This window comes from Oncorhynchus masou, chromosome 7, assembly GCF_036934945.1.
Source record: "Oncorhynchus masou masou isolate Uvic2021 chromosome 7, UVic_Omas_1.1, whole genome shotgun sequence".
Lineage (NCBI taxonomy): Eukaryota > Metazoa > Chordata > Actinopteri > Salmoniformes > Salmonidae > Oncorhynchus > Oncorhynchus masou.
The window spans coordinates 4,798,226-4,809,527 of NC_088218.1; the positions used below are offsets into that span (position 1 = coordinate 4,798,226).

At 44.9% G+C, this 11,302-nt stretch overlaps 1 protein-coding gene across 1 annotated transcript in view; it reads right to left on the reverse strand.

Moving 5' to 3' along the window:
• Positions 1-7,928, reverse strand: part of LOC135542925 (sperm-associated antigen 17-like) — a 42,407-nt gene extending 34,479 nt beyond the window's left edge. Inside the window, 11 exon segments of the mRNA XM_064970061.1 lie at positions 193-306; positions 4,462-4,580; positions 4,724-4,793; positions 4,961-5,122; positions 5,749-5,915; positions 6,138-6,320; positions 6,458-6,635; positions 6,923-7,054; positions 7,214-7,273; positions 7,342-7,482; positions 7,691-7,928. Coding sequence (XP_064826133.1) covers positions 193-306; positions 4,462-4,580; positions 4,724-4,793; positions 4,961-5,122; positions 5,749-5,915; positions 6,138-6,320; positions 6,458-6,635; positions 6,923-7,054; positions 7,214-7,273; positions 7,342-7,482; positions 7,691-7,795 — 1,431 coding nt within the window. The 5' untranslated portion in view covers positions 7,796-7,928.
• Positions 7,929-11,302: the final 3,374 nt, after the last annotated feature.

Consider the following 11,302-nt stretch of genomic DNA (forward strand, 5'->3'; position numbering starts at 1 on the left):
GTGTGTGTGTGTGTGTGTGTGTGTGTGTGTGTGTGTGTGTGTGTGTGTGTGTGTGTGTGTGTGTGCCGTGTGTGTGTGTGTGTGTGTGCCTGTGTGTGTGTGTGTGTGTGTGTGTGTGTGTGTGTGTCTGTGTGTGTGTGCCTGTGTGCCTGTGTGTGTGTGTGTGTGTGTGCCTGTGTGTGTGTCTCTCACAGGCAGGTGGTGCAGTCTCAGGGATCTCTCGTCATGACAGTTGATCAGTAGAGGTCTCTGGTGTTCAGTCTTCTGCTGGGTGTTCTCCACAGCACCAAACGTCTCCCTCAACGTCTACCAATAAATACATCATACTCTATGTTATGCAGGTCTATACATTGATTGGGAAAAAACATTAGGAACACCTTCCTAATATTGAATTGTTGTCCCCCCCTTTGACATCAAAACAGGGCAGCAGGGTAGCCTAGTGGTTAGAGCATTGGACTAGTAACCAAAAGGTTGCAAGTTCGAATCCCCGAGCTGACAAGGTACAAATCTGTCGTTCTGCCCCTGAACAGGCAGTTAACCCACTGTTACTAGGCCGTCATTGAAAATAAGAATTTGTTCTTAACTGACTTGCCTAGTAAAATAAAGACAAAAACATAAATAAAAACAAAAGCGTTCCACAGAGGTGCTGGCCCATGTAGACTCCAAAGCTTCCCACAGTTGTATCAAGTGGGCTGGATGTCCTTTGGGTGGTGGACCATTATTGAAACACCCAGCAGCGTTGCGTTCTTGACACACTCTAACCGGTGAATCTGGCACCTACTACCATACCCCGTACAAAGTTACTTCAATCTTTTGTCTTGCCCATTCACTCTCTAAATGACACACACACACAATCCATGTTCCAATGGTCTCAAGGCTTAAACATGCTTCTTTAACCTGTTTCCACCCCTTCATCTACACTGATTGAAGTGGATTTAACTAGTGATGGTGTAGTCTTCAGTAATGAAACCATACTATACTGGGGAAACAGTAGAACAGGTATAGAGGGTCAGGGTGTAGTCTTCAGTAATGAAACCATACTATACTGGGGAAACAGTAGAACAGGTATAGAGGGTCAGGGTGTAGTCTACAGTAATGAAACCATACTATACTGGGGAAACAGTAGAACAGGTATAGAGGGTCAGGGTGTAGTCTACAGAAACCATACTATACTGGGGAAACAGTAGAACAGGTATAGAGGGTCAGGGTGTAGTCTACAGTAATGAAACCACACTATACTGGGGAAACAGTAGAACAGGTATAGAGGGTCAGGGTGTAGTCTACAGTAATGAAACCATACTATACTGGGGAAACAGTAGAACAGGTATAGAGGGTCAGGGTGTAGTCTACAGTAAGAAACCATACTATACTGGGGAAACAGTAGAACAGGTATAGAGGGTCAGGGTGTAGTCTACAGAAACCATACTATACTGGGGAAACAGTAGAACAGGTATAGAGGGTCAGGGTGTAGTCTACAGTAATGAAACCATACTATACTGGGGAAACAGTAGAACAGGTATAGAGGGTCAGGGTGTAGTCTACAGAAACCATACTATACTGGGGAAACAGTAGAACAGGTATAGAGGGTCAGGGTGTAGTCTACAGAAACCATACTATACTGGGGAAACAGTAGAACAGGTATAGAGGGTCAGGGTGTAGTCTACAGTAATGAAACCATACTATACTGGGGAAACAGTAGAACAGGTATAGAGGGTCAGGGTGTAGTCTACAGTAATGAAACCATACTATACTGGGGAAACAGTAGAACAGGTATAGAGGGTCAGGGTGTAGTCTACAGTAATGAAACCACACTATACTGGGGAAACAGTAGAACAGGTATAGAGGGTCAGGGTGTAGTCTACAGTAATGAAACCATACTATACTGGGGAAACAGTAGAACAGGTATAGAGGGTCAGGGTGTAGTCTACAGTAATGAAACCATACTATACTGGGGAAACAGTAGAACAGGTATAGAGGGTCAGGGTGTAGTCTACAGAAACCATACTATACTGGGGAAACAGTAGAACAGGTATAGAGGGTCAGGGTGTAGTCTACAGTAATGAAACCATACTATACGGGGAAACAGTACAGCAGGCATGTAGAGGGTCAGGGTGTAGTCTACAGGAAACCACACTAGTCTGCTGGGAAGGGAGGATGTCCAGGTATGGCCACCACCTGTAGTCACACAGTAATGAACCATACACACATACTGGGGCACACAAACACACACAGAACAGGTATAGAGGGTCAGGGTGTACACACACAGAAACCACACTATACTGGGAAACACAGAACAGGTATAGAGGGTCACACACACAGTCTACAGTAATGAAACCATACATACAAAGAAACAGTAGAACCATTCATCCTCAGGGTCAGGGTGTAGTCTACATGTAATGTAACCAGTACTATACTGACCCTTGAGGGAAACAATACACATGCAGTAGAGTAGAACCACATGGGATAATGTAAACAGAAACCAATACTAAAACCAAACAGATCTGGGTTGAACAACTGTTGTCCTGGTTGACTGTAGTATGGTGAATGGTTGGGGCCAGTGGAGAACAATGTATATGAAGGGAACAGAACCTGCTCCAGTGTAGTATGAACAGAACAGAACCTGCTCCAATGTAGTATGAACAGAAAACAGAACAGGTATCCAGTGTAGTATGAACAGAACAGAACCTGCTCCAGTGTAGTATGAAGGGAACAGAACAGAACAGGCTCCAGTGTAGTATGAAGGGAACACAACAGAACCTGCTCCAGTGGGGAAGAGAACAGACAGAACAGTATAGAAGGGTCAGAACCTGTAGTATGAAGGAACAGAACCTGCTCCAGTGTAGTATGAGAACCTGCTCCAGTGCAGAGGGAACAGAACCTGCTCCAGTGTAGTATGAAGGGAACAGAACCTGCTCCAGTGTAGTATGAAGGAACACAACAGAACCCTCCAGTGCTATGAGTCTGCTCCAGTGCAGAAGGGAACAGAACCTGCTCCAGTGTAGCCACCACCTGAACAGAACCTGCTCCACACACACAGAACAACAGAACCTGCTCCAGTGTAGTATGAAGGGAACAGAACCTGCTCCAGTGTAGTATGAAGGGAACAGAACAGACCTGCTCCAGTGTAGTATGAAGGGAACAGAAAGTCAAGTAAAGGAGCAGAACCTGCTCCAGTGTAGAATGAAGGGGAACAGAACCTGCTCCAGTGTAGTATGAAGGGAACAGAACCTGCTCCAGTGTATGAAGGGAACAGAACCTGCTCCAGTGTAGTATGAAGGGAACAGAACCTGCTCCATGTGAAGGGAAAGAACCTGCTCCAGTGTAGTATGAAGGAACAGAACCTGCTCCAGTGTAGTTGAAGGGAACAGAACCTGCTCCAGTGTAGTATGAAGGGAACAGAACCTGCTCCAGTGTAGTATGAAGGGAACAGAACCTGCTCCAGTGTAGTATGAAGGGAACAGAACCTGCTCCAGTGTAGTATGAAAACAGAACCAGATCCAGTGTAGTATGAAGGGAACAGAACCTGCTCCAGTGTAGTATGAAGGGATGATGGTCCAGGGTAGTATGTGGAACAGAACCTGCTCCAGTGTAGTATGAAGGAACAGAACCTGCTCCAGTGTAGTATGAACAGAACAGAACCTGCTCCAGTGTAGTATGAAGGGAACAGAACCTGCTCCAGTGTAGTATGAAGGGAACAGAACCTGCTCCAGTGTAGTATGAAGGGAACAGAACCTGCTCCAGGAATGAAGGGAACAGAACCTGCTCCAGTGTAGTATGAAGGGAACAGAACCTGCTCCAGTGTAGAATGAAGGGAACAGAACCTGCTCCAGTGTAGTATGAAGGGGAACCTGCTCCAAGTATGAAGGGAACAGAACCTGCTCCAGTGTAGTATGAAGGGAGAACCTGCTCCAGTGTAGTATGAAGGGAACAGAACCTGCTCCAGTGTAGTATGAAGGGAACCCGCTCCAGTATAGTATGAAGGGAACAGAACCTGCTCCAGTGTAGTATGAAGGGAACAGAACCTGCTCCAGTGTAGTATGAAGGGAACAGAACCTGCTCCAGTGTAGTATGAAGGGAACAGAACCTGCTCCAGTGTAGTATGAAGGGAACAGAACCTGCTCCAGTGTAGTATGAAGGGAACAGAACCTGCTCCAGTGTAGTATGAAGGGAACAGAACCTGCTCCAGTGTAGAATGAAGGGAACAGAACCTGCTCCAGTGTAGTATGAAGGGAACAGAACCTGCTCCAGTGTAGTATGAAGGGAACAGAACCTGCTCCAGTGTAGTATGAAGGGAACAGAACCTGCTCCAGTGTAGTATGAAGGGAACAGAACCTGCTCCAGTGTAGTATGAAGGGAACAGAACCTGCTCCAGTGTAGTATGAAGGGAACAGAACCTGCTCCAGTGTAGTATGAAGGGAACAGAACCTGCTCCAGTGTAGTATGGAGGGAACAGAACCAAACCTGCTCCAGCATGCAGTGTAGTATGAGGGGAACAGAGGAGGCTTCAGGAGGAATCTGGTCCAGCAGGTCGTTATAGTAACGCATGTCCACATCAGTGCTCAGAGCAGCCGGTTCAGGGTCTGCTGGGACAACAACAGACATCAGCTCCCTGGGTTAGGGTCAATTCACTTTCATTCAGCTATCAGTTAACTGTAATCATTTACTTGAACTATCCATTATAACATCAACTGTCCTCCAGTGTGTTTATGAAGCTGTAGAATACCTGGAGTGGTTTCCTCTTGGGCTTGTCTCTTCTTGGACCCAGGTGTCAGAGGCGTTGTGGTCTGAACCGTCTGAGATATGACAGAAAATATTCCTCAACATTTCTGCTACATGTAGAAACAGAAAACAGGCCTACATGACATAAAGACAGTATTGTGTATATTCAGTATGGTTTCCTGCTCCATCCACCAGTCAGTTCATCCTGTGTGTGCATGCATGTGTGTTTCTGGTACAGTACCTCTGCAGGGCTGTCCTGGGTGGTGCGTGCCACAGCCCTGGGGACAGATGGCACCTGGACCAGTCTCATGTTGTTCAGGTAGTGTTGATGCTGTCTCCTCCAGTCCAGACAGTCATAGATCAGACAAGCCACGTCTTCAAACAGACGTGTCCCAAACCCAAGCTACAACACAACATATTAACATGGCATTTTAAGTACATTATATAAAATAATCATAATTAAAGAAAGACCCGCACACTGCTCTTGTCAATGTTTATTGCTTAGGTGTCAGACACTCAGCCTTCTCGTCAGAAGAAGAAGAGGAAGAAGAAGAAGGGGAAGAAGAAGGAAGAGGAGGAACAGAAGAAGAAGGAGCAGCAGCAGCAGAAGAAGCAGAAGAAGAAGAATCAGAAGAAGCAGCAGAAGAAGAAGAAGCAGATGAAGCAGCAGAAGAAGAAGAATCAGAAGAAGAAGAAGCAGATGAAGCAGCAGAAGAAGAAGAATCAGAAGAAGAAGGAGCAGCGGCAGCAGCAGAAGAAGCAGAAGAAGAAGAATCAGAAGAAGCAGCAGAAGAAGAAGAAGAAGAGCAGCAGAAGAAGTAGCAGCAGCAGAAGAAGAAGAAGCAGCAGCAGAAGAAGAAGAATGGAAGAAGCAGCTGCAGAAGAAAAATCAGAAGAAGAAGAAGGAGCAGCAGCAGAAGAAGAAGCTGAAGAAGCAGCTGCAGAAGAAAAATCAGAAGAAGAAGAAGGAGCAGCAGCAGAAGAAGAAGAAGCAGAAGAATCAGAAGCAGAAGAAGAAGAGGAAATCACCATAGCCTCGGGGCTATCCTTGTCTTGTGGTGGCAGGATCTCTTTAGCGGTGTGACTGAGGCGGGCCACATCAAACAGCTTGGAGAATGCTGAGCCACTGTTTAGCACCCCTTCCAACTGACCCCAGAACTGCTCCCGTTGTCTTCTCCTAATGTTAGTCTCCGCGTCTACAGGAACACAATAGCAGCATTTAGCAACACAAATCACATTAAAATGAGATTGATTGATAGATCAATACTGTACTGACAATATGAAATACTGCCAGAAGTACCTCTGCTGTGCTTGATTCAGTTTACCCTGACTGTACAATGAAACCAGTGGAACAAAAGATTCAAGATCCCAAGCTAAATCAATCCAAACCCACACATTGATGCCAATCTATGTCTTACCCCCATCCAGGGGTTTGTCATCACTCCCTTCCAGTGATCCCTCTGGCCGGTCTGGTCTCTGTGAGGTCAGCTTGATAACGTTGGACACATGGACCCCCAGGGAGTCCAGCACAGAGACCAGCTGAGCCTGCTGGAAGCCCACCACCAGGATGTAGTGCTGAGGACCATCGTCTGGCTCATCATCTAGACACACACACATGAAAGCATGAGCGAGAGAGAGAGAGAGAGAGACAACCACCCAGTCACCCCAACACAAAGTGACAACCTAACAGTACTACTATACTGTATGTGTGATGATTGAGACAGAGTAGAATGCTCACCTATATACTTGTTGGTCTCATCCTCCTCGCCCCTCTTTTTCAGCTTGGTGTCCTTGGTTGGGGCGCTGGGCTCTGCCCCTTTCTTCCCCTTGTCACCTTTGGCGGCAGGCTTGGCACCACCTTTGTCTTTGGTTGGGGAGGCATTGCCAGCCTTGCCCTTACCCTTCTCCTCAGCAGCCTGGGAGAGAGTGGATTAAACTAAGTGGTGCTAATACTGCGGTTCAAATCCAGGTCTCCTCTGTGAAGACTGCGTTAGCCTGCTGAGCTGAAGCCTAGGCATTAACAGGTAGCGCAGGCTAGTCTTCATGTCTCAGACAAGGTTTCTTATCACCCATGTTACAATACTACTATAACTCTGACTCTATCTGACAATAACACTTCAAAAGATTCTCTAGGAAAGCTGACTGTTGCCAGGGCGATAAGATGACTGATGATTGTTGATGGCTGTCAGGAGTTCCTTCCTACCCTCATCTCTGTGGCTCTCCTCTGCTGGTCGTTGGCCTTGACTCCCAGGAGCTGGAACTTGAGCAGTTTACCCAGCAGGTCACAGGGCAGCTCCTCTCCTGCATCCAGCAGGACCTTGGCTGCCTCCATCACCTTCATAGACAAACAACATACTTGATGTAGAATAGACAGAGACTGAGTAATAGTTCTCATTTATTGGGCAAGACTCTTTCTTTGCTGCTTCGTAAATGTGTCTTTTGAAATGAATAGCCTATAGAGCACATTTTACTGACAAATGGGTGCATTACATACCTCATAAAACATGGGTACATCCTTGGTCTTCTTGATTTTTGGGTTTCCCAGTTCATGGATCTGTGAAGCATTTCATTCATTGGTTGATATACACTTGACTGTGAACAATCAATCTTTGTGTTACTGACCTTTTCTAGGGTGGTGTCCCAGGTGACCACGCTGAAGAGCCTGCGTAGGGGTTGCTGTACGGCCAGCAGCAGAGCACCGGTCAGCTCCTCATCCTCCAGCCTCTCTCCCACCACCAGAGAAATGCTGGCCTTCCAAGTCTCCTAGCATCATAATCATCATCAGACAACACTGATCAGTGAAGAACAACAACATAGCCAAGTGGCAGGTCTGTGACAAGTGAAGTCACTCCCTGCTTGTGTAGCTGGCCCCTTAAAGTTTAGTGTGTTTAAATAGTGTTTCACTAGCTAGATATCTAGCTTTACTAAAGTTCTAGCTAGCTAATGATAGCAAGCTGTTAACGTTACCTACCTCCTCAAATGGTGCATTAGTGAGTCCAGTTTCCCAACCTTTGTTTCCAACTGCCGTTGCACCAGCAGCAGACACTGTCCCGCTTTTCACTCTTTTTGGTGGCATTTCCTTACCGTTTTTGGAGAGAAACTGACCTATTGACTTGAATCAAATTGCATTATATTATGAAATCTCTTGAACTTAACGTAAACTAAAACAGCCACTTCCAGCTGTTAGCTTGCTAGCTGACGTTAGCTAGCATGGCTCTTCTGTGTACAGTCCCTGACGCTTCAGTTGCTCTTGGCAACAGGTTGAAGGGGCGGGATCAGTCATGCAAAATTACATCTTATCTTTGAATTTTATTTATTAATTTATGAAACAAATTGCCAAAAGACGCAATACTGAATATACCACTACTAATAGAAATCCACGTTCAACTACCAACACAAAAGACACAGAGACACATTTAATCAACTATTTTTATCAAGTTTTTTCATACAATCATAAGGAGTGACATGGAGAAAAAGCTTTGCATAGAGTGAAGCTCTGACAAAGACACAGCCTCGAACCCCCCAGCAGACAGTAGTATCTCATCCTAGAGTCCTGCCGGTCACAGGACCAGCCAGGCAGACAGCCAGCCACAGAGGAACAGGCACAACATTCCATTACAAAATGGTGAGAACAACTGAAACATGGATGCAACTTTCAAATTGGTCACAATTGGTGATACTATATATATATATATGCATGTTGTGTTGTAGTTAAAGTGTTTCTGTGAGTAAAGAAGTAGTGGGTTGGTGTGAGGGGCTATCGGTTACTCAGTGATGGTGGTGAATGTGAAGACCATGGAGGTTGAGAGACCGAGACTTGGATGAATAGAGTCAAAAGCCCCAATTAAAGCCCTAAAACATTGGTACATTCAGTGCAGATCAGGGTCTCCAACCTTTTCTGGCATCAGATCTACTCATTTCTTACTAGATTTTAAAATAGGCCCATTCTTCTCCTCTCCCCTGCAACTCTTCTCCGGGTCCTTGATACACAAGAGAAAGTAGTGCACTATATTTTCTGTCAACATACCTGGTAAAATAACGGTTAACAAACAACTCTAAAATCAGAGATTTGTTGTCAGTGTTGCTTTTCCTGCTTTTAGAATTTTTTTCACTTTCAAAATTACAAATGTTCATGGAAACAACGGAATGGGATGTTCTGAGTCCATGTCAATTGTTAAATACCCTCTGAGGACAATTTTTTTATGTCTGGAAGAAAACTAACAAATGTAGATATCTTTGTGTAATTTTCCTGTAATTGCGCATCTGAGTGAAGAATGTGCCAGTCTAGCAATGGTTCCATACGGCTGCGCATTTCATGGCAAAGTTTTCAAATAACAGATACTCATGATATACTTCTGCCAGGTGAGCCTACCTGCAATACATATTTAATTGAAAAGGTTCCAGGGAAAGTATTTCTGTCAACTCACATGATGGTTTATCACGTCAACTGGCTGGTGTGATGGACAAACGCGCGCACCACTCAGACAGACAGGGGCAATGTTGCTGAGAATTCATTGAAAGAACTTCTTACAAGCCACCCCAGGACATGTACAGTATTCCCATCCACTACAAGACCATGGTGCATACCTACGAAACACCAAGAGAAACTTCCCCTCCCAAGCTTCAGTCTTTCAGTCTGTGCTCAAAAACTACACCAGAACCCGTCCCACCTAGCTACATGTTATTAAGATGAATGCACTAACTGTAAATCGCTCTGGATAAGAGCATCTGATTTATTACTAAAATGTTGAAAAAAATAAAAATAACATACATGTAATGCCACTGTGCACTTCCCTTTCTTTTAGTATGTTTTTAACGTAAAACCTGTCATATATATATATATATATATCTGCCCTCAGTCTCTCACTGGCCCTGGGATGATGGAAGAGAATGCAGGAAGTTGTTCTATTTCAGTCCCTTACATTCTGTTAGCTACATTCCACAGTCTCGGGATGTGATGGTGGCTGGGTGGGGTCACAGCCCTGAAACAAAGACATTGGGTGCGTTTCATGTCATTGTTATTGCAGTCAACACACTGCTCAGATGATAGTCCCTCACAACGTCTGGAACAGTATTTACCTCTCTGGAACCACATTAATATGATATACATATAATATGGTAATCGGCTAAAATGCTCAGCAGCAGCGCGACTGCAATAAAGCGCGACCTGGAACGCACCCTGAGAGTAGAATATGGTGGTATCAGAAGGCAGACTAAGGCCTTCTGACTAAGGCAGAGTATGAAGTGGAAAACATGACAAATATGTATGTGTTTCTATAACTCTTCCTTCATATTCTCATTACTCCTCGTCTTAAAACTTCCTAGTACTGTAGATACGTCTATAAAATGTATTTTTTCCCCTCACTTGAAAACCAACATTTCACCCATCAAAACAGTCAGTGTAATAGCACACCATGGGCACCTGTGCTTATATATGACTTCAACATGTTCTCTGTCACGAGTCTCTATAAAGCTATAAATGTCCCTTCACCTTTACCATCACCCACACACAGATCACATTATAATTGCATGGTGTAAGCCTGTGTGTGTGTGTGTGTGTGTGTGTGTGTGTGTGTGTGTGTGTGTGTGTGTGTCTCGACATGCAGGTTGTTAATCACCATGTTTTACTTTCATTATCATGGTCATACAAACATCTGTCATTACATGATGTTATATCGGGGTCCCAAACCCTATTGAAATAGGAACACATCAAAACAACATATTCAATTAGGTGGCAATCAGGATAATGTACAGAAGGAGAACAAGTAGAAGTTAAAAACAAGAGCAACAACCAAACATGACGGATTTTAAAAGTTCAGATCACCCTCTACTCTGGCAGTGTAGTTCAATGATAAAGCGATGACAATCAACATACTTGCAAACAATGAAAACAGCTAAAACACTGAAAGAGTGTGTGTGTGAGCTTGTGTCTAACATTATGGGAAAGCCAACTCAATGTAATGTCTATATCGAAACAAACCGTAGCTGAGTTTGGTTATCCGTGCTAATAGCTTGCCCTGAAGTTTGGTAAGAATGAGGCAGCCGTTTAGATTTGACGAGTCATCGAGCGACGTACAAAAACCACACATTTAAGCGCATCATCGTGATATCAGTCAGTACATTCAAAAACATATCATTGTTTGTGGCCGTTACAAAATACATTTTGCAGAGAGATGAAAAGCCCGGAGAGAGATCCAAGTTCAGCTTCACCACACAAACACCACCGCATCACGATAGGCTACTTCAGTGTTCTGTTCTAGAACACACCTGTCAGAGTGTTCAACAAGCTCAGGTCACAAAGCTGCCTGGACCTTGATTGGTTGGTTCTCTTTCCCTGACAGGGCAGGAGGCGTGGCCACAGCAGCTGAAGAGCACCTGTCTTGTATTCCTTCATCTCTTCCTCTCTCCTCTCATCCCCTTCTCCAGGAGCAACACTGTCCTGTGATGTTGGCCTCAGCCTATCAGAGGAGAGATGTCCTGTGATGTTGGCCTCAGCCTATCAGAGGAGAGATGTCATGTGATGTCGGCCTCAGCCTATCAGAGGAGAGATGTCCTGTGATGTCGGCCTCAGCCTATCAGATGT